We start from the raw sequence: 24317 nt of genomic DNA, 5'->3' as shown, positions 1-24317 counted from the left end.
AGGCACGTGCATTACATTTCCTTAGAATTACTCCCCATTTTATGTAATTACTTTTTATTTTTCTGTAGTACAGGATGCGTCATCAATGTTCGCTGGTTTAAGTTGTATGATTCTTCTCTACCTTTAATTCGGCAGGTTTAAATAAACACCTGATTTGTGATAAGCATGGTGCTAGGATCCTAGGCCAGTGTCTCTAAACTGTGATTCATAAGAAGACCCATGGGTGGGTGGTAAGAGAATATTAAACTTTCGGTATGCATGTTTTAAGGTAATATTAGAACTTTATACATACCTACATGTGTGTATGAATATAGATGTGTTACCCCCAAGCCTCTAATTTCTATAACATAGGTAAAGCATCAGACATGTGTATAATTAATGAGAAGTACACTTAGTAGGGGGTACACATTCAAAATTTTTAATAATGATGAGGCAAATGAATAATCAAATACCTTTGGAGGTCACTGGCATAGACTGTGACTAAGTTCTCTCCCCTCTGGAAGAGTTTTGCCCAATTCTCCAGCTGGGGGGAAGAGAGAGAATTCAACAGATGGGTGGAACATGAAATGCTGTAATATCTGATCTGAGCATTTAAGTATCAGTAGCAGCTCAACTGCTACAAGGAATAGAATGAGAGCAGGCCGATAACTGAAGCATAAAAAGCATTTTCAGGCATAAAAGAAATTAGAAAGATAAAACTAGAGTGCTTACAAAAGATTTAAAAGTCATTATAAGGATTTTTTTAAAAAGGAATTTTGCTCCATAAAATAGTTTATATTGGGTCATAGTCTTAAGATTTTTCTCTTTGAAATGATGAGTTTTGGCACTGGGACACAGATTCCCTAAGAATAGTAAATAACAGTTATCCAGATCGCTTTTCTGTCACTTTGAATAATGGAAGGGGAAGAATGCCATAGTGTAAGTACAGCAGTTGGGATGTTCTAGAGCAGTTCTCAAAATGTGCTCCCTGGGAACCTGTCTGAGGTACAAATTCTTAGGCCCCATCCCAACTTACTGTATCAGAAAGACTACAACTGGGGTTTAGCAATTTGTAGTTTAGCCAGCCCTCCAAGATGATTCTGATGCAAGCTAAAGGTTGAGAATTAACTCTTACTAGAAACCCAAAATTTCTCTTTTTCAGAGTATAAGTATCAACGAAGGCTAACCAGTATTCCTACAGCATTGGTGGCCAAAGAGTAGCAAATACATAAATACTCTTAATGGGTTTTTGATCTTTAATATCTCATTAGTTCACCTTCTAAACATTTCATCTAGTCTCTGCAATGAAATTTAGCACCTCCTGCATGCTGGACTGGCTGTGCTAAATGATCGGGATGTAACAACCGACAGACATGGAACCTTTCCTTCATAGAGCCCATTGTGTTAAAAAAAAAAAAAAAAAAAAATCTTACCTGATACATATGTGCGGGTGGAAATACATATACTACAATATGCTACTAGTGCTCATTTGAAACAAATCATACACTGTATCACATTTTGTATATATTCCTATCACTGTATTTATTAGACAATGTTGCCAGTGTCTGTTTCCATGTTTGCCTCTCTAATTAGGCTGTGAGGTCCTAAAGGGGAAGAACTATGTTGTAGTCAACCTTTTAATTCCCAGAACCTATATGATTAGTATATAACAAATGATCAATATATGTGGTTTGAATGAGTTACTTAATAATTAACGATAATCGTTACTATTTGAGTACTTACTACGTGCCAGAGACTATAACGTGTATTAATTCGTGTAACTTCACAGTTAATCTTTGTGGCAAGGCCTCGTATCATAACCATTTCGCAGATGGAAAACTGAGGCACAGCAAGATTAAGTAATTTATGTGGGTAGCCTGTACTGGAATGCAGGCAGTCCGGCTTCAGAGTCCACCCTCATAACTACTGAAGAACACAGCCACACCTTCATTAAAGAAGGTATGGGCCATGATAGAGCAAAACATGTTCTCCTTTGCCCCTGCCTCAGGGCCTTTGCTTTTGCTGTGCCCTCTGCCTGAAGGCTCTTCCTTCACTTCTTTACATCTGTCCAGAGAGCGACTTCCTCAGAAAGTTTTTGTCAGACCAACCGATTTATCCAAATAGTAATCTTAGCCCCGCTCTTCCCTGCTTTACTTTTTTTTTTCCAGAAGTTGATTCTATCTGTATTTTTATTATATAATTACCTGTTTGCTCTATTTCTCCTCTGCAACGTCAGCTTCATGAGGACAGACTTTGTCAAGCTCATGGTTGTATCACCCAGAGCCTAGGGCACTTGGAGCATGGATGGAGCTTGTTAAGTTTTGTGGAATGAATGGATACACGTTAGTACTGTCCAGTGACTTCTGTCCCTCTTAGGTACACATTTTTGTTGAACTCTGGTCAACTTCCAATTTATCCATACGTTTCTTTTTAGTTCTGTTTGCACAATCCTATAATTTTTCAAATACCACTGGATTATTCCAGTTCTTGGTGTCAAAATTGTAATTAAACTGCCATTTATTACTCACACTGATCTTTAACACGAGACATTTTGTTCTTGTCATAAACATGACTCATGGAAAAATTTAAGTTGAATATAGGGACTCATATGCACCAGAATATTTCCATTAATATTTAAGACATAAAAAGTAGAGACACAGCCATAGATGCCTGTCTAATTCTAAGGTCTATAGCAATACTTTTGTGGAATTTTAGCCTTTTGTGTTTACAACCTGAAATCCCACTGGATGGCTAAAAAGGCTCCTCTTGGAACCAAAGACCAAATCATTTACACAAACACTTCAAATTTTTCTTTCCTTCTGCCATAACGTACCTTTACACTCAGCATTCACAGCCAAGATGTAAACTATTTTTCAAAGATAAAAAATTTTAAAAGATAAAGAAAAAAAGAAAGGAAGAAAAGAAGGAAAGAAGGAAGAACTCAACTTGCCATTAGACTGATTTCTTTGAAGACTATAAAAGGAATGAAATCTGAAGGTCATAAGAGTGTGTCTATTTATTTAGGGAAGTCTTACAGGTAGTATAAATATCATCAGCTGCAGTTGCTATGGGGTCTGTTTGTTTACCAAACAAGAATACAAATAGTTACACAAAAGCAAAAAAAAAAAAAAAAAATTGGGGTGTATAAATGAAGAACTCTTTGCTTTCTGGTAAATTTTCCAAAGTGCCTTTTAAAATGTCCCTTTTTTTCACCTTGCTTCCTGGGAAACCTCTGTTTTCTTGATTCTCCTTTTTCAGTTCTAATAACTCCAGGGAATGTTTTACTGTCAGATTTGAGGCTGATAATGATTTTCTTTTCCTTTTTCCTTTCCTTTTTTTTTTTTTAAATTTAAGACTTAACAAAACAAACAAAAACAAAAAACTAGCCCAACAATCCAAACTGTACCTTGAAAATAGTTTTCACAATTGAAAATGCGAAAAAAAAGAGAACAAAGGCCACAGAGTTTGCAGAAGAATTCTAGTACAGGCATGCCATCCTTAAACTGAGTTAACTCATTAACCACCACCCAGAAAGGTGGGGTGTGTATGTGTTTTTTTTTTGAAAAGACTTTCTATAAACCAGGTATATTTCATGCACCTGAATTATACCCTCCTGACTTAACCATTTTCTTCTAAAAATAAAGCGGGAGAAAAGGAAACCAGAAAGGCTGTTCTGAAATTTCTCAGGTGAGTGTGTGTGGTGTATGTGCATGTTGTAACTCAGATCTACCATAAAACTGTACCATGAGGTTACTGTGAGTGGAAGCCTTCTCTTCACACTACACTGACCCGAGTACCCACCAGGCACAGCCCCAAAGCCTTTCTGTGAATGGGACAGACTGCCATATGGATGAAGACACTGAACAAGCTGTACAACTCTTGGCAACATGTGCCCGGGGGACTGTCCCATATTACTACCACCTGGGCTGTGGCAATTGTGCTCTCTATGTGCAGAGGCACTGAGGAGCCCATCGGGATGTTATTTTTGAGTACATGCGAAAAGGAAAATTACAGTTAAGAGAATTCTCTGGCTAGCATATCTGTTGTTCAATTCCCGAAATAGTTTCCCAAAGGAACGGTTATCTTCTTTATTCACACAGACAGAAATGACAAGCTGGAACACATATTAACAATTTCCCTTTGTGAGCTTCCACTATTGTTTTAATGAGGAGAATATACTTTATAATATATGTAGGCCCTGACTGATTACAAAAGCGAGTGGAATAAAGAACTTTAGGACTGCTGTACATATGTAACACACTCATTTGCATTACCCCAGTGAGCCAGTCAACAGACCGGAGGCTTTTCAGAAATAGCTGCAGAGAGAGAGCCAGGCTACAGGGTAACGCCAGTGGAAAAGGCATCCTTGCAAGTCTTTAGAAAGAACATGACTTCCAGTTAAGCCTCTTGCAGAGGTCGCCTATCTGCCCCCCTTATTGGATTAAGAACATGGGACTCCTTGTCATTTAAGTGAGAACAGAGTAATACTAGGACTTTGCCATGCCACATGGCTTTTGTAGACCCTTTCCACTTTTGGATGGATCCAATATCCGGCAAAGAAAAATTTTTATTCCTTTAATCCATGTGGCAAAGTATGCATTTCAATAACTCTTTTACAGGTACAAAGAGAAAATCCCAGCACAAGGAACAACGCTATCAGAGTTCCCAAAGACTAGTCCTAACTATTCCTCTACCACATGCTTTCCTTCACAGCCTTGGTGTAGAATAAACATTCAGAAAGCACAGGCCCTTCCACATCAGTGTAAACACCTGTAAATTGGTTGAGTACCAACAAAGGGATCTGGCAGAAAAAAATCTATCAGCAGCAACAACTCATCAGAAAAGAATGTCTACTCTACATAATGTGAGAAACCGGGGGTTCAAATGTTTTGGGAAATATGCACGTTAGACACGAAATGGGCCATCGTCGAAGTTCATGTTATACAATATACCAAGAAAAAAATTAAAATCGACTGGGTTTAAGAGAAACTTAAGACTATGACTCTCCAGACCAATGATGTCATTTATTGGAAAGCATTTATCATTTAAATACAATAAAGTGAAAAAAGATTTCATAGAGTCTAATGATGGTATGTTATAGTAAAACGTACTTTGAGATAAGACACAACAGCTCTTGGAGAATAATGGCTGAGTTGTTGTTTTTATTTTTTTTTTTCTTTTAATCACCTCGCCAAGTGAACAGTTAAGAACATTCGTAAACATATCCCTCATGGCAAGTCAACATTTTAAAGTTTTTTCCCCCTTTGGCCTCACTGCATGTGTGAATGACAGAAGGTGATAAGGCACCAGGTTCCACTGCCCCAAAAGAACCTTTCTTCCTACTTCTAAGACCTAGAAGCAATTGGTTGTAGGCAACAAGAAAAACACATCATAGCTCTTCAAAGCACGATGGTTGCCAAATACCCAGCAGCACATCTGGGGTATAAATTGTCAAAAAGCTCCCAGGTGCTTATTTATGACATGAGGAACGTTTTTGCCCCAAACAGGCTACTTTCTATGCAGACAGATGAGGGACAGGTGACTCTACCAAGCATCTGCTCTGGAGCAGAAAGAAGCACCAGTATTTTAGGCCTTTGCAATCGGCCACACCTACTTCTCTTTCCAGTCCTCTATAACAGAGGTAACTTTTGGGCACCAGGGACCAGTGTTCCCATTAGACTCTAATGTCTGATGATCTAAGGTGGAGCTGAGGCGGTGATGCTAGTGCTGAGGAGTGGCTGCAAATACAGATGAAGCTTCGCTCGCACATATGCCACTCATCTGCTGTGCGACCCGGTTTCTAACAGGCTACAGACAGGTACCAGCCCATGGTCCTGGGGTTGGGGATCCCTGCTCTACAGCAGCTGACAAGACATGCCCAGCCTGCTCTTTATGTGCTCCATTGCTAGTCACCCGACCTACCTCTCTATAAAAAGAAGAGGCAGCATAGAAGAACCTGCAGCAGACAATCTGTTGGGGCTTCTCCCAAACAATGGCTAAACAGATAGGTCTGTCCCCGGGCTATCACCATTGAAGTTGATGGCCTGGTCCCAATCTCTGAGCTTTACCCACTGGAAACTGTAATCCTATAGCCAGGGTGGAGCCACAGTGGTTCTGATGAGCAGACCACCTGGGAACCACCTGGCAAATGGCAGTCACTGCAAGGACTTGATAGTAAAGGAGATCTCGGTTCCAGTCCTGGCCTTGTCTCCAACTAGCTACGTGGCTTCTGCAGGTTATGAAATCATTCTGAGTTCCACGACAATATGAAAGCAGCCATAGACAGTGTATAAATGAATGAGCATTTCTGTTCCAATAAAACTTTATTTATAAAATGAGCAGTAAGCCAGATATGGCTGTTAGGCCATAATTTGCTGGCCTCTGTTATAGATCAATTGCCTCAACGCATATTGGCAGGAAGTAGCAGTACTAATTTTGAAGACAATTTGACTGCAGGTTCTCCAAAATGCTCGAATGGGAAAGAAAAATTTGTGGTAACCAGTGTGTTCAGTACTTCGAATAAAAAAAAAATTACAAAAGAAATCATCTGATTTTCCAAAACAAATCCAAAAAAAAGTTGAAATGAGAAAGAGCTACTCGGAGTAATAGGAGCTAGAGCTTACTGCTTAAATTTCTGGCTCAATAGGTCCTAAATATGAATATGAAAATGTGCAAAAGTTTACAGGCTTGTGAAACTGGGACAGTTCTGAAACCTTCTAGAATTTTAACAAATAAACCCAAAGCATCACTATTAATTCATCAACACAGAATTTAAAGAAAGAAAGAAAACACCATGCCTGTCCACGTTTCAGAGTTCGCTGCCTTCTGAAAACAGTGGGACCTGATAAACACAAATGTTATTGTTATATAGTCAAATACATGGCAATACGTCAAAAGGCCACAAATAAAAAAGAGAGACTGCGTATTGAGTGAAAATGTCTGAAAGTACACTAGCCAAGCAAAAACCTTCTAGGGTTATTTGAAAATAGCTGCCAATGGTGGAGTGCAGAAAATGCAAGCAACTGGAATCCACTGGGCTGCGTCAACAAATGAGAATGAAAACGAAGGAAGAAACGTGTGACTGGGCAGAAGGCAGGTTAGACCTCGAGAGAAGACACCCAATATGGGTCACCTGATTCTGAGAACATGAAAACCCCAAAGAAAGAAAAGGCAGCATGACTGTGATCTTTCTAGAGATTAAAGAAACCTCTTTACCGAATGCTTAAGGAAGTCTTTGAACAAATATTTAGAAGAGCTATGAATCTGAGAAATACTCAAGTTATAAAACATCTACTAATGGTGGTTGAACTGAAAGCAAAAATCTGGGAAGGATCAGAAGAAAAAGAAATCGTTCTAGTGGAATAAAGACCAAATGATGTATTCGACGAGGAAACACAAGATTTATAAGGCAGGAAGGAAAGTGAGGATACTTTTAAAAGACAGAGAGGCTTGTTTTGCATTTGCCTGTGTGAAAATCCTGCATGGGGTTCATTGTTTTTTATATGCTGTTTCAGACCGTAAATGATTTATATTTTTGCAAATTCTCCCCAACTCCTCCCTTCATAAAAGGCCTAGTAAATATCTGTATTCAAGCTAAAAGAGGAAACCACTATTTTCCTTTAAATGTGCGGATGTGCATGCACACAGTAGGTTAAGTGAATACACACGTTGTTGAATTGAATTTAAATTAAATCTAAAATTTCTTTTAGGAACATTGACTTTAATTGATCATAATTAAGTAGTCATGTGATGCCTAACGACAGGGATCCATTCTGAGAAACACATCGTTAAGCCATTTCTTCACTGTACGAACATCACAGAGTGTACATATACAAACCTAGATGGTATATAGCCTACTACACACCTAGGCTCTATGGTACACGTAGCCTATTGCTTCTGGGCTACAAGCCCGTACAGCATGTTCCTGTACAAAACAACACGAGATTAAATCAAGCACAGAGAAAATGATGCAATCAAGAGGCATGGTAAGCATGAGATATGTGAGGATGCTGCGGTGTAACGCGGCCTAATATTTTACCGCAAACTTTTTTTCTTTAGTGAGTGGAAAGAATACATTTTAAATTGGTGATGAAAAGTATAGTAAATACATAAACCAGTAATGCAGTCCTTTGTTATCACGTATTATGTACTATATCTGATTGTATGTGCTACATTTTTGTACAGCTGGCAGCTCAGGCTTGTTTACACCAGCATCACCACAAACAAGTGAGCAATGTGTTGTGCTATGATATTAAGATGTCACTAGGTGACAGTTCTTCAGCTCCATTAAAATTTTATGGGGCCGCTGTCCTATATTCAGTCCGGCGTTGACCGAAACGTCATTATGGGTGCATGACTGTATTCACTTCTAATTTAAATGGAGACTTTAAATGCTGTTTTATAAACTGAAAGAGAGACTTGAATTTGGATCTTGGATATGCCACTAACCAGTTCTGTGGCCCTAGGTCAGTTATTTAATCTCTGTTACTTAATTTCCTCATCTGTAAAATGGGTATAGTAATCCCTACTGCTTTCCAGAGGTCATGTGGACAGAATGAGACATCACTCCCGAAGGCTAGAGAAAGAACTGATTGAATGTGAGCTCCCTTCCTTTCCCTAGTGCACCATGACATAATGTGATATTTCGTACTTTAATTCAAGCAATTATTTAAATAGTAATTACTATTTGTATTTACATAGCTGCTTTGATCCAAGAAGCTCAAAGGGCTTTAATAAATTTAGCATTTTAATAAATGTTTCATTTGCATTCCATTGATTTTATTTACCCACACCAAAACTTAGAATTTCCTAAAGCAAGAGAGTCAGATAAGCTAAAAACAAAAAAACAAAAAAAACACCAAAAAAAACCCCACCAAGATAATATCTTTATGTTTGCTAGTATACCAGGTCTGAGTTTTGTCTATTTACCTAAGAAGTCATGACTCCCTGGTCCTGTGGAATAAAATGACAGTAGAGGTGTGAATGTACCTGCTTCCTCTTTCAGCTCCCTTCAGCTTCTGAAATTCCTCCCCAACACGCTTCTCTCAGGCACTGTCAACCAAGGTATGCCAATGAATTTATATATAATCAGCACAATAAACATTATTAAATTGTTGGAAGAGAATCAAAGCATGAAGCTCAGCGCCAGTACTGAATTCTAATGATGCTGAATGTCCGTGATTGCACAGGGACAGGCTCTTAACAAGCCTTGATTTGAGCGTTGGTTATCGCCTCACAAATCATGGGCCGCTCCTCCCGTAATAGTGCTGAATACTGATAAATGTGCGTACCCTGCGCAAAAGGGAAGTGGGTTTCTATTGGCAATCTTTATAAAAGTGTGTTTTTTCCCTTCTCTACACTCAAGGGTTTACCCTGAATGATTTAATTATAATTTTCCTTGTGTAAGACAAATTAAAGAGGAAAGTAGGAGTGTCCTGCCAAGCGCATTATTTATCTCCTTAACAGATTGCAACTCACCAAACCCCAGAGCTGGCGCTGCAGCGGCTGCTCACAGAAGCCCGCAAACTGCATGGGGGTAAGAGCAGGGAGAGGGGTTTCCCAAAAGGCAGGGAAACATGCAGCCCAGGTGAGATTATTAGACACCTCACTGCTTTAAAAACAAAAACTCTGACAATACTGCCTTTTTCAACAAATTTTCACTCCTAAATCCTTTCAAAAAGAATTCTTAACCTAAGATTAGAGCTTGAGGGGCTAGATTATCATTCAGTGTGGCAGGGGCTCTTGCTTGTCCAGATACTGCTCCAGGAAAATGGAGGGAAAAAGAATATTACACTGAAAGCAAGGGAGAGCTTGGAAAGATAGACATTTCACAAACGCATTGGTGAGCACGGGATGAACCTTTTCTAAAGGACTCCTAAGACAAACGACAACTCAGGGTATAAGTGAGAACATATTTCTGCAGTGATAGCTTTTTTGATCATTTTCCACTATTCAAACAGGCTAGCACACACAATTTTAAAATTAACCATTAGAAGGTAAAACCGCATAACATTCGTTATAAGTACCTATATGAACACAATGATTGATTTTTTAGTTTATAACTATTGAATTATCTTCAACCTAAGGTGCTCATTTGTCTTATTTGCTACATTCAGTTAAAATGTGCTAACCAGAATTTTCTTTTAATCCAGTCACATCTAGGAACCTACCAGGTAATATAACCTGAGATCCGAGAGATGAAATAGTGGCATATAATTTCGTAGCTGTTTCTTCATCGCATGTACAGTTGGAAAATTCAGCCTGTTTTTGAATCCAGATTAAGGCTCGGTAAAACCTAGATTCTTTTCTGATCCATATTCTAATTTTGGCATGTAGTATAATGAAGATTATGCTCAACTTTTGTGCAAATAAGGACCACACCAAAAAAAAAAAAATCAAATAAATTCATTCTCCTGGATTTAGGCTGTCTCTTAGATCCATTTGCTTTCAAATGCGCTTTAATACATGAAAAGGGCTATTCTTCTCCCACTTGCCTCACTGCTAATCTATCACCTGACTGCAGATATGTAACCTTTTAGAATGAAACCGAGCATAGTGCATCTAAACAAGAAGAGTTTCTGTGTCACAGGAAATCTGTGCAGGCTCCACAACGTCCGACAAGATTGCAACAAATACCTTAAGTGCATCAGTCGGCATTTTTCAGTATATGGGCCTCCTGCTCTGCCTATGGATAAAGATGTAATTCAATCACTTTGCAGTAAATGGACAGCATCAACCTGAGGACACCAAAAGCAAGTATAGCAAAGGACAACAACCTAGAACCTTTAAAGCGATCTAAGGTTTAGTATTTTTTTTTAAATTGCAAAGACATTGTAAGACATTATAAAGCAAGAGCTGAGACTGACTTCCAGACACACCAATCTATCTTAACTGGAAACAAAGGAAGCTACATTTGGCCTGATGGTTCCAAACTGATTCTTACTGTCCATCATTCTATTCTTCAAGCTCTTCTAAACCAGTAAGTTTAAAACGGAAACTCCAAACTAATCTTAAAAAGAAAGTTCTAAGTTTTGGTTAAAACATTTATAAACTTCATTTCTGGGAGTCTCTCATGAGTTTTATGCTTGAATGTGATACACACACACACAAATATTCAGATGTTTTCTGTGATTACTAAAGTCTAAATGGATAAAACGTTGCGGGCATAAAGATACAAATCTAATTTAACCAGTGGGCTTCCTAATGTTCGATATTTCAAGAAGTATATGAAATTATACTTGCAATTGCTTAAGTGAAAAACATAATTAAGAAACTTTCACCAAGTCACTTTTATTTAGAATGAAATATAAGATTTGTTTTTCCCGATGGAAATGACAAGACTATCACATATTACTTTTAAGGTTTCGTCTGTCTGTGGAAGCTCTCTGCACTATCAAATATACGGGAACGATTTAAAAATAGTAAAGTGAAAAAGTTTTTACTTTTAAGAACATTGTACATATATTCTACTTTTGGAAAGCATCGACAGTAGTATTAATGTTTCTGGGTGCTAAGATACAATAACATGGATTAACGATTTCATTTTCTTATAACTGTAGGCTCACATGGCATATTGTAGATCTCTAAAACAACTTTAGCTTTAACTAACATCCAAGTGAATCTCAGGGCAATTTAAAAAGATAAAGTCTTAACTTCCAAACAGGAATACGACAACTGAGACAATGCTACAACGTAGTCCATGATCAAGAGAAAGTGCACTGTGTATGCTTGTGTGTGTACATGCATGAATCCCTTCCGTCTCTCTACTCTTCAAACCTTTCTGAAGGTTTACTATTAAAAAGGCCATGTGCTTTGGGGACACAATGATGCAAAGATGGGCTCCCTGCCATCAAGGAGGGCAGTGCAGAGTAGTATAAGTTTTATTTTTTCTCAAACTATGAATCAAAATCGCCCACAGCAGACACTGCTATTCCCTTAGAAGGCATTTAGAGCCAAGGAAATCAGCTCGTACGGAGTGAGCACTTGGCAGAAAGGGTAAGCCAGGAAGGCTTGAAATCCAACCCACCCAAAGAGAAACTAAAAGACACTGCCTGGGTTCCTAAGTTTAGGTTAGATTGAGATAAGTGCTAATTTCATGTTGAAAAGGTGAAAATAATTAGACGCTTCACACCGAAACAATACTGAATACATTCTTAAGTAATTATATGCACATTCAAGTCACACGGATCCAATTAGGGAGCACAGAGATATGGCGAGGCCTGGCCACCCATTCCCCTCCATGTTAAAGACAGTTTGGACACAGCTCGGTGGCTCATTCCTACCTTTCCCTTTTGGGGGTGTGGACTGAAAGCTGTCCATTAGTAGAGGCATGCGGGTTCATTATTAAGGAGGTCTTGGAAGGGGCAGAGGAAGAGACACATGTCGTGGTCAGATCCAAACTGCTGTGATTGTTGCCTGTGGTTTCTTCTGCAGTATGAGCACTTGTCACTTCTTTCCAGAGCTGCTGCAGTTCTGTTGGAATCATGCCTGAAACAAACAAATTGGATAATTAAATCAATTAACAGCTAATTCCGTCCTCTTCAAACAGTAATTAAATCAAAGAGTCAGTAAACAAAGCCTAGTATTAGGGGTTTTTTTTGTTTTTTTTTTTTTGGTATGTGTAGTTTTTTCCCCTCCCAACTAAAGCAAATACGGTAGTAACAAGCATGTCTTCCCCCTGAGCAGCCGAGGTGAAGTGCCCTCATCATACATAAAAGACACCCATGAAAAGAAATCAAAACACAGCTACTTTGCAAAGACATTATGCCTCCATCCAAACTGTTGTTTCTAGATTTTTTTGGGGGGGAGGGGGGAAAGAAAAAAAAAAAAGGTAGATAGATGTTATCATATTTTTAGACACAAAGAAGGGCTCAAAATAAATTTGTTCAACTATATTATTATGACAACATGAATCACAAAATGAATAATTTTTGTGCTTAAGTCTTAAATGATGACAAATAGCTTTGTTATTAAATATAGTTTTTATTAATCACTTTTAGACATAAATTATGAATTCATATCGTCTTCCTGAAATGCTTTTCAACTTTTAACAGTCAAATTGATTATACTATGATTATTTCATTAACACACCTATCTTCCTCATTAATTTTGGTTTCCAGTACCACATGCTTAATTGATGGATGTGTCTACTGAAAAACTGAGTAACTTTTTATACAAGTAACACTATTATTACTGTCATTTCTTACAGCAATGCTAATGAACCATTGCAGAGTAAAATGAAAATGCAAAATAAAGTTGGAGTAATAAAGTTCTCTTCGTTTTTAAGGAGGCCAAAATGGACATGGGTCTTAAGGAATAAGTGTTAAACTGTATTTTTCCCAAGAAGAGATATAATCAGTATGTCGATCTTACTACTGTGGCCTCATAGCCTTTATTCTGGTGACATGCCTCTACAGCCCAGGATTTCCAAATTCTATCTCAACACATATTCCAGTGCATACATGCACAGAAAAATATTTGAAATGACAACGAACAACAGCCACAGTTTCCTCTGAAAGGACACCTGAAAGAAATCATGAACCCTGTACATCATAAGGCAATTCTACATTAGACCTGGACGTCTGGATTGCAGTTCATTGTTTCAATCAACTGTAACATAGCTGTCCTAGAAAGCCTGTCATTTTCTGAGTATATAGCAGCAACTGAAACAGGCATGTTTCTTACCAAATCTAAGGTATCAAATTAAAAAAGAAGGCTGTGTGCATTATATTCATTTGAAACACATAATAAAAAATGCCAAGGTCTAAATTTAATTTATTTTTGTCATTTAGAATACAATGGATAGATAATCATCTCAACGTGATCAGCCAAACATCTTTACTTTGCTAAACTGTTAAAGATTTTAATTATGCTAGCATTGGAGAGCACTGGTCTAATGAGGCGATGGACTCCAGAGAATCCGAGTGGTTAAGAACTGTGAAATGAGTCTGATAGGATTTTTTTATATTCACCGTGGATCGTTTGCATATCAAAGAGGAGTAAATTATTGCACAGCAGACCAATAACCTTCTCCGCCTTTCTGAGAGGAGCGTTAACAAAAACAGTTGGTCTTTCCTAACGGTTCTCCACGAAAATGTTCAAATGCTCAAGTATTTGCAATTAATATATATTATCAAAGAGGTTTCAAATGATACATTAAGTGGTCAGATATTCTTAGAATGCATCCTCGACAGCCAAGTCGGTTTTCCTCTTCCTTCATAAAAATCAAATGCCAATTATATTTTGATGAATTTTGTCCCAAATGAGCATTTAGTTATTAAGCATATTCAATTATTACTTGTCCCTTGAAATTAAACCTTGGAGGCAAATTAAACAAAGGGAAAGGTCACTACAGAATCCTGTGTCCGGTTTTACTGCATTTGGGCTATTGTTTTCTAACACCTTGCAAAGAGACATGTGGATGTTTGTGTGGATGTTTGTGTAGCTAACAGGCCTGCCACTGATGCCTGCACACCAACAATTACCTGTGAATACGGCTGACCCTCAGACGGCTGTTTACTCAATTGACACAATAGTGAATGGGCTTGTCTATTGATGATAGCGTATTGATATAAAGCCACACAAGTCAACACCTATTTTTATATTCTAGGAAGTAAATACACTTGAAAAGGACAAGCCACCTATTTTTCAACATAAACTAACCGATTTCTGGTTCGGCTGCATGGGAGGTGGGGAGATGGAAGAATGTGGTTCTAACAACTGTGTTAACACTTTCCCTGGGAGAAGAAGCAGAACTTTGAAGATTTTAAAGGTAAACTGTGTATCCAGCAAATAAAGAAAGAGACATATGTTTAATTACACTTGTTACACCTGCAGAATACATTCACTGTTACTCTACTCTCCTTTTATTCCAATCAGTTTCATCGTCTACAGGGAGAAATGATAAATAAAATAGTAACTCACTGACTGACAACAGGTAGACTTCTGGGTCAAATTTCAATGTGATAATTATGTTTAAGAATACTCTCATTCGACTCAGAAGGCAGCGGTCAAATCGGTCTCCTTCGTCACTGCTACACCTTGTTAGCGATGTTAAACTGTTAGTCCCATAAATACTATCTACCAACGGATGCTGTTATTTGACAGCCAAGATCTCATGATGGAATTAAGACAGATAAAAGGTAAGCGAGCCACTGAAGGGATATCAGACTGAAGGAATATCAAATATCCAGAAAGCACACATTTCTTCCAAAATTGTAGACAGGAACAATTTACAGGGTTAAGCAACTCCACTGCCAGGTATAGAACCGAGCACGGAACTTTCTCCTATCTATAGTTTACACTTACAAATTAAAAGGTAAGAATGATATTGCAAGTACATTTCTATATGAAATCACAGGTGCTGGAAAGGATGAGATGATTAAAGAAACCAAGGTGAAAAAGATATGCTAATGATGTAAAACAGAAAAAGACCTACAATAACCTTATGAACAACAAAAATACGCCTCCATTTTATAACCTTCAGGGAAAAAAAGGGCCCTCAAAATATTACTCCCTATTCCTATACTTTGATATTTACATACATCTTTTTAAGGTTACTTAACCAAGTAACCATGAGCAGGTATGTAAAAATTCTTGATGACTGTATCATGAAGTGGGCATTACCGGCATTTTTAACACACAACCCTTGAGCCTTGCCACCTTTCTTTTTTTCCAGGATAACTGGCTAGTTCATTATAAAAGAAAATGCAGACACAGGTTTAAAAAATGTATGTTGTGGGGACAGTTGACAGATTACTGTTCATGGAACTCAATTTTATAACCCCAGGTATGACTGGCTCAAAGACAACAGAGTTGATCAACCTTTTTCTGTCCTTGTACATCTGTACCCAGGTGACCATGTTCAAGCAAGCAGAAAGTTGATTTAAACCTCATAATGACATCAGTTTTAAGCCATCATCTCGCTGATAAAAAAAAAAAATTGTGTTGTAGTCCAACATGACTGAATTCTCAAGCCACTTTGGGTGAGGTGGGAGGGGAGACAAAACCAACCTGATTCTACAAAAGATGGCAACGACACACCGGTAGTTCATATCGCTCCAAGAACTTGACTCCAGAAATATATATATTTCTGTTTATGCATCTTGGACACACATAAAGGTACCCGTTAGATTTTAAATGTGCATCTTCCTAATGTTGCAGGGACTAATAGTCATAGCGCACTGCTAAGCATATCAATCAATGTCGTGGCTAGTGAATTACCTACCAGTGTCTCTGATATGTTACTGCAGAGATTACACTTCATGCATCACCACATTCATTTCTTTCACATTACACATGAGCTTGTCTTGTCACTGCCCAATTGCCCTCTTTTGGACAGCTTAACTGATGTACTACAACAATGAACCTTACTGAGCCAACTTAATAGTATAGGAGCAGTGGGAGAAGATGAGAGGTTGAAGCCTGAGTCCAGTGGGTGTGTCAGAACAGCCAGCAGTTTCCAACAATAAATCCGAAGGTGTAATTAATGCACGTCGGAACATTTTGCAGGTACAAAATTGCATTAGCTGATGTGCCCTGTCCTTTCCCCTGGTATTGCTCAGTGACCGAATTTTCTATTTTGACAGCGATGGAGATGCTGATTATGTATCAAGCAGCTGAGTGGCAATGGCAGAAATGGGAGGAGGGAGCAAGAGGGAAGTTATAGGGAAAAGTCCTGGTCCCGGCATTAAAAACATAGACAAAAACAAACAAACAAAACCCCAGAAGGGACAGAAATTGGGTGTGGTTGACTCAAGGGAGAAGATTCAAATGTAGACATGCCTCACTGGCTCCACCTGACAGCAGAAGTTACTGAACAAATGACCATGCCTTATGTACCATGAAGGGTCAAGGAGATTCCATGTTTTCAACCCTCTTCAGAAGGTAAGTATCCAAGACACCAAAGGCTTCAGCTATCAGCCTTCAAGGAATATGTACACATATATCCTAATGTACTAGAACTGAAAGGACTGGGGGCCTGGAGGAGACAATGAAATCTGCTGTAGCATGTACAAGATTGGGAAACCGTATTTCAAAACAGCATGAGACTTTCTTCTTTCCTTCCTTTCTCTTTTCTAGTTCTGAATAATCCATTTGCATTTACATTATGCATGTGAAAGTTCAAGTTGCTTAAACCAAGAAGATGTCCCCAAAACAGTTATCGGGCGCTCATTTGTTTCTGATGTCCAACACCAACCGGAATAACATACCAATGGCTTTTCAAAAGAAAATTTTAAATCCATGAAAATCTGTTATTTTACAAAGAACCCCAGTTTTTGAAGAGCTAGAGATGGAAATGTTACCTGTTCTGATGAGTATGGAACCAACCTGCTCAAAAATCAACAGCCCAATGAAGGTAAAAAAGAAAGAAAAAAAAGAGAACATCCAACAAAAAACGACTTTGGTTTTTCTAAGAGAAAGAGTTTAATTTAATCGTTTACAGAAAAATAAACCTGAGTCTATCCCTAGATATTAAAAAGTGACATATATAAACATTACTAAGATTTAAAACAGAAGTTACATGATATAAAGTATAGCTTAAAATGACTTTAAAAAACCCTTCAGGAAAATTGATTTGTGATTCCAAAGGCTGAAAACACTAGAAGATCTGATGAAAAAGCTCAATACTTCAAAGTACCACGGCCTTCTCTTACTCTAAGAATATGCAACAGTGGATCACACTGGTGCTGCTAAGACTTCAGACCACCCTATGTCTTCGTTTGGGCATCAGCGAGAACTTCAACTTCTACCAAGGTCCATCATTACTACCTCATCTAGCTTTTTTCCCTAAGTTTGCATGTGCATGTTTTAAGATGGTCAATCTCTTTAATGAGGAGCTGGAATATGCCACGAGACACCCCACCACCTCTGCCTCACAATTTTCACAGAGTGAGTGGTGTCTTCTGTATAATCAACACTTACCTTGAGCAAGGGGTTGGAGGGGAAGGGCAGGCTGCCCCGGCTGAATGGTTAGAAGGCCTTGGCGCTGCAAAGACAGGAGGTGCTGCTGCTGCAACTGCTGCATCTGTAAAAGCTGCTGCTGAAAAGCCAACTGCTGGGTAGCCACCTGCTGTTGCTGTAAGAGATCGGGAAGAAAAAAAAAAAATGAGATGGCCACGTCCCAAGGAAGGTTAAACTATGGACGTTTGAAAACGCACCGTCATCGTCGAACCCTGAGAATGGTCACTAGAGTTGAGGGGAGGGCTCAGTGTCAAGGCTGGTGTGACAGGGACAGAGCACATCACCTCTGAGAGAGGTGAGCGGGTGGAAGCTTTACCTCTCTGCTGCTTGCTCCCACAGAAAAATAACTCGTCAATCAAATCAGCTTCTCCTACAGTTTGAAAGGCCTAAATTTTTGTAGTCAAGATGTGAACTTTCTAGACTTTGAAAATTTTAATTATACACACTAGAAAGAAGACTGCAGTACTCTAGTCTGGAGGGATTTGAACTCTGAACCTTTGAGGTGTGAAAGAACAAGTTTCCTTCCTCCCGCCTGCATCGGGAGAAGCTTTTAACTACTCTGTTTATCACTTCTGACATAAATAAATGAGAAAAAATCAGACCTTTGAAGAAGAAAAACTTCATCTAATATTGTTAATTAGCCATGACAAACGATGAAATAACATTGTAAATCTTTCATAGAAACAGCCACTAGGTTTTAATTACACACATCCATAATTTAGCAAACAACATCATACTCAACTGCGAGTGTTTAATAAGAAGGACACTTTAAGCTTCAGACACCTTAACTTGGCTTGAGTTTCAGAAACCCTCAGGTCTGCTTGCTAGTTCTTCTTCCCCACTGGCTTTGTTCTTGAAAAGAAGGGGCTTTACAATTTGATAAATATCTTTTTGTTGATTGGACAATGACAAGAGGAAAACTTTTGTTGTGTAAAACATCAATACATCATTCCAGTGTTTAGCAGACCTTGCTCCAGCCAAAAAAATTAATGTAGATTTCCTCAGTAATTATCTGAGTGATAGAAAGATAATACAGTGCAGTAGTACAATAAATAGAAGGAAATTATCTAATATCCTTAATCTGCTAGGAATCAAATCGAGGTGGAGGTCTTAGCTACATCATGGCTAACAATTATGAAAGAAAAATTAACCCTTCTCAAACTACAGTAAAAAAAAAAAAGGCTCTTTTAGAAAAGAACAAGATCTGTTTTCCTAATTCTGAGTATTATTCAAAACATTAGAGAGACTTTAGCAACTAAAAAGACTACACCCTTTCAGAGCTCCTAATAACTGTACTTTACAAACAACTGCATTCACTTAACCTAACACATGACCTTGATCTGATACATCCATAAAATGGTATGTGGATCAAGACCTTCTGATGCGAAGTTCAAAGGAAGAGAAAAATGGTGGTTTCCTTTCTGTCTCTATGTAGTTTATTTTACAGTAAAAACCATCATTCTCATATTAGCAACCAATTTCAGACTTACTACCATGCCACTGAGAAAGTTAATTGAGTTTCACTCCAAAAAACAAATTCTATACCACTAACAACAAAAATTTAAATAAATTTAAATGAAAAGCCAGTGTTTTCATTTTAAGAACAGCATGCATAAAATGATCCAATTGTTTTCACCCCTTCCCAAGTTATCACATTAATGTAAAACCCAATGATAGTTATATTCATGTCAAAATGATTTTTCACTTCTTCAACAGATATTAATTCACAACACTTTTTTTTTTTTTTTTTAAAGAGGGGAAGAAGAGGTAAAACAACACTGATACAATTAAAAAAAATCAGGGAATTAGCTATTCTTGAAGAAAATAATGGCGGGGGAGTGCTGAAGTTCAGGGAGAGTGTTTCCTGTCTTACTGTAAATGAAATGTTTGAAATTTTGTATTTATATAAAATGACTTATGGTTTTTCTGTTGTCTCTGTGGCCATCCCTAGGAAAAGCTCATGAAAGCTGTCCACGTTTGAAAAGCCAGGATATAAAAGTATACAAGGTCCATTGTCCAAAGAAAGAATTTAAAAGCAACACTGGTTGCCAAACTGCTCCCCACCCAGTTACCAAACACAGGATACGAGCCCATTTGTTTACTTCTCACAATTGAATGCATACAAAAAAGGTCTCCATGCAGTCCCCTCGACAGGTCAGTAGTCAGTGTTAAAACGCTCAAATGCCCTGATAAACCTTGCATTTCGGATCCCCTCCCTGGAGCTGCAGTCAAAGGTCTGTTTTCCTTTCTTTGGCTCCTCCCTACTGCCTAACATAAACTGTCATAACTGCCCGGGACAAACGGCCCTTTTAAAACAATCAACTTAGCCTACCTCCCCCGCACAGGATGGGATCTTTTTTTGTGGCTTGACTTACTATTAATTCTGCCTTCTATTTTCCACACCCATTCTGTCAACCATTAAAGAGCAGTCACTTAAACAGCGAGCTATTTGGGGCCTAGAGAATATCTCCTAAGGAAGGTCTCAGGTCTAACTCAATGTGGAGCCCAACTTTCTCAGGGAAACGCCTCTGAGGCAACTTTAGGAGAAAAAGCGAGTAAAGGTTCAAGTGTCTTACTGCAGTGGTAATCTAAAAGGCGAAAAAGCAGGGGAGGGGGACCTGACAATTCAAAATTATGAGCCTCTAATGACGGAGGATTCAGTAAATTAATATACTTGTTCCATCTGTCAACATCCAAGTTTAAACCCTGTTAGAGTCAGAACCACCAGTCTACATCATGAAATTGCTACCATGTGACTCTATTTCATTGCAGCACAAAAGGACCACCACCTGCATGATAATTTCAGGAGATTATGCCTTACTTCAGGAAAATAAGGATCTCTTAATCACTGTTACAACAGGTCTTGGCCAAATCCACTGGCACCGGTGAACATGTCGTGGAATCCAAGGAGACCTGCCCTTACGTCTGCCTACGCTCAGGATGCTGAGGCAACATAGCTCCTGTATCACTTTTGCCTTTGAAATGGATGACAAAGTGCGACCACAGCAAACCCGGTGTCCTGGAGATGCTAAAACGGTACTGCAATGTCTCGCCTTCTCCTTGTTTAGACACAAAGTATTCCCTTTTCTCCCTCACATGCCTTCCCAAACTCAGACACCACCAGCATCTTTGCATGCCTAGATGCCCCCTTTCTGACAGCAGCAATTTGGGAGAGTTAACTTTTATCCTTCCTTCTGCTGTGTAACTTTCCCTTTCACATTTCTTTATCTGCCCTCTGAGCGCATCTGAACTTTCATGTTCTCCCAGCATGCAGACGTGCATTCCAAACTATGTCTAACAGACCAAATAAGAGGTTAATAAGAAGTGGCAACAGAAAGGAAAAACACAATCCCTGGTAACTGATAAGAATGACAGTGGCAGCCCTTTTTTGTTTGTCTTCAAATATAGAGTTAAAGATCTTTAAAAAACTAAATTTTGATGCCTTTGAAAAGAAAGAAGCACAAAATAACAACAGGGGGTTATTGCCTGTGAGCCACAGGGGAGAAACTCCATAATTCTTATTCTCCCTTTTGAAGGCTGTTAGAAATCTGATTCAAAAAAGCAACAGCAGAAGGGGAAACCTCTTGAGGCTGTAACCATTTCCTGTGATCATGCATAATGTGCTTCAAAAGTGGGTTTTTACCAATTCTGTTGATCAATTGCACCTCCTTCATATCCCTTCTTTTTTCTGCTGTGTTTACATCTGATGTGACTCAATGACAAGCACTGTCTGAGACTGTGAAACAGGCCTGTCATGTTGATTTATGGGCGCATCAAACCACAACTTGTCCAAACTGAAGCTCGCAGTTCATTAATTAGAGAGTTGTGACTTTGAAGTCAGCTTTCAGACTGTGGTTTTTAACATTTGGCTTAATTTATATGCTCTTGAATGTGGATCTCTAAGGAAAAAACTGAAATTCCCTTCTTGTCTTTGAACTTCTTTTGACCGCACAATAATCATTTCTTTGTCCAGAGTGATGCCTGCAATCCCAGAGTCATTAACGCGCATTGAACTGCCACTGATGAGTAAGCCCTACTGAATTAGAAAAACAGCCAGCAAAACAAAGCTGAGAGCCTTCTGCACAGTGATATCTCACAATTACATGCCTTCCCTCCCTGTGCCATTTCCATTTTAATTACTGTTAGTCCTTTAGATTTACATTTTAGACACTTTTTAATCTGTTCCTTTTTTATTATAACAGCACCCAGTAGCGCGCCACTGTACTTAGGTTGTGTCAGCATTTTCATTAAAACACCTCCTCCCCTTTAAACCGCCCCCCCTTCCCTCAACTGCCCCTACTCTACAGGGGTTTATATCCAGGCTGCTAAACAGGACTCCAGGGTGAAAACTTGGCAGGGCGTGGAAAATGTACCCAATTTGTGTTGAGGGCGGAGCTGACAAAGGGAGAATGTCTGGGTCATTCCCAGTGTGTAAAACTGGTGCTTCCTGGCCTCTAATCTCATGTGAAGGACGCGGATGTGGAGGGTCACCTGAGAAGACTTCCTGCCAACTAAGGAAAGTGGCCACCTGCGTGCCGGGCCAGTGACGAAGCCGTTAAACTGAACTGTGAGCTGTTCATCGAACTTTAAATTCTGGCACTCCAAGAACACTTAAACGCAAAGAATTTCAGTCACTGGAAAAATATGAGGAATTAACATCGGATAACTTTGGAATGGGTAGAAAGATGTCATGATAATACATACATGCACAAAGATACGCCCCCAAAATGACTGAGCCTCACCCACACAGAACTGTACAGAAGGTGAGATGGAACACCCCCTGGGAAGGACTTACCACTTAGGGAGCTAATACTGTTCCCTAACTGGGTGGGGTGGCACACGCAGTAACTATGTGCACTTACAAAGTATTGTGCACATAGAAGCTACTGTAATATACTATTTTTTTTTTTGGTCAGGGAAACACAAAGAAGTGAAGCTGGAGACTTCTCTAATCTTAACTCGTGCCATCGCATACATGCCTTTAGCAGTTATGATAGGTACAACTTGCAGAAAGAAGTTCAACGGCGATGAGAGTGTTTAATCTCGCTCTAACTTTGTTTGTCCAACCTCACAAGAGGTTAATTCTTCCAAAGGAAAAGGCCATCACCACACACCCAAGCTCTCTGAGCTGGAAAAAATAATCAAGTGTGTGTCCAAATCAAATTTTACTGAAAGCACTTCACTTCCTCCAGGAACATCTTGCAAAAGGAGCCCTGAAGGTTCTGCCCATGATCTCCCTTCCCGGAGCTCACACGAGGTACACCTGCAGTGGTGTTATAAAATATGTGCCGGCAAACAAATGGAACCCAGAAAAATCTGAGCGAAAACAGGACAATAACTCTAGTCTGAAAGCTGAGAACCGATAGAGTCAGCTCAGTTGTGCAATCATTTAAAAGATGAATGACAGTTTAATAGCCACTAGATAGTCCTCTGGGATCTGTGGTTTGAAAGTAAAATATGTATTGTCGGTACCTCTTTAGGCTGTTTTCCAGCATGTTGTTGTTGTAAAAGTTGAAGCTGCAACTGTTCCTGTTGTTTTTTATAAAACTCTTGAAGCTGCTGCTACAAAGAAAAAAGAGGATGGTAAGTAACAGAGGGTAGGTAGTGCCAATCCACTGTTCCTTTTGGTGCCATACGAAACTGTGATTTGAAAAACAGCATCCTTTTATCTGCAATGGCCTGACCTTTAGTTCCAAACTCGACAATAAATTTCAGTACACACTGACTATTCTTGGCATTATTGTTTGAAAAGTAATCCCCAAAATGAACTGATGAAAAACATACCATTTTCTACACAAACTAATTAAAATAAGGCAAGGGATGACCTTTGATTGTACAACAAAGCCAAAATGCCCTTGCTGAGAGTCTGGTGAATCTCTACTGAGAAACATGCACATACTTTCTAAATGATAGGGTTGGGCAGAACTGAAGGTTGTTTAGCGTATGTATCAACAGCTTGGGTAGCCAGCCTCCTCTGCATCCTGTCCCCACCACCTCACCCCAGCAACTCCTGTCACTATGGTATTGAATCTCATCTTTTCCACTCAGGTGTCCATGAAGCCCGAAGATTAGGACTCCATGGCACAACGGCCGCCAGAAGTTCATTTCAGCATCAGCATATGTGAAAGAAATAAAATCAACTCTGTACTTTACAATCCACCCAGTCCCCAATTTTTTTTTTTATGTTTTAAAGAAAAATTCTGTAAGCTTCTGAGTTGAAATGGGGACCGCAAGAGCTGTCTGTCACATTTAAACCTGCTCCCAGTGCGCTCCCCATTTTGCTTTGATTCACACAATTCAGAAGCCTCTGGACTTACAAAATAAAGGTATAAAGCCACATAGGCTTAAAAGATCTTATTTCTACCAAGTCCAATTAT

At 38.9% G+C, this 24317-nt stretch overlaps 1 protein-coding gene across 9 annotated transcripts in view; it reads right to left on the bottom strand.

Annotated features, from left to right (window-relative positions):
• FOXP1 (forkhead box P1) overlaps window positions 1-24317 on the bottom strand; it is a 361699-nt gene that overhangs the window by 62153 nt on the left and 275229 nt on the right. For 8 of the 9 annotated variants that reach the window (XM_039851676.1, XM_039851681.1, XM_039851677.1 and 5 more), the window contains 3 exons: window positions 23413-23502; window positions 17902-18055; window positions 12261-12465 (listed from right to left, as the gene is read on the bottom strand). In XM_039851676.1, the coding sequence (XP_039707610.1) occupies window positions 12261-12465; window positions 17902-18055; window positions 23413-23502 (449 nt within the window). The remainder of the gene's footprint in view (window positions 1-12260; window positions 12466-17901; window positions 18056-23412; window positions 23503-24317) is intronic. The other variant, XM_039851680.1, reaches the window with a different exon arrangement.

Source organism: Pteropus medius, unplaced genomic scaffold (assembly GCF_902729225.1).
Source record: "Pteropus medius unplaced genomic scaffold, Ma_sr-lr_union100, whole genome shotgun sequence".
Taxonomy (NCBI): Eukaryota; Metazoa; Chordata; class Mammalia; order Chiroptera; family Pteropodidae; genus Pteropus; species Pteropus medius.
The sequence above is the reverse complement of the archived record's forward strand: the minus strand, read 5'-3'. Positions and strand labels throughout refer to the sequence as shown.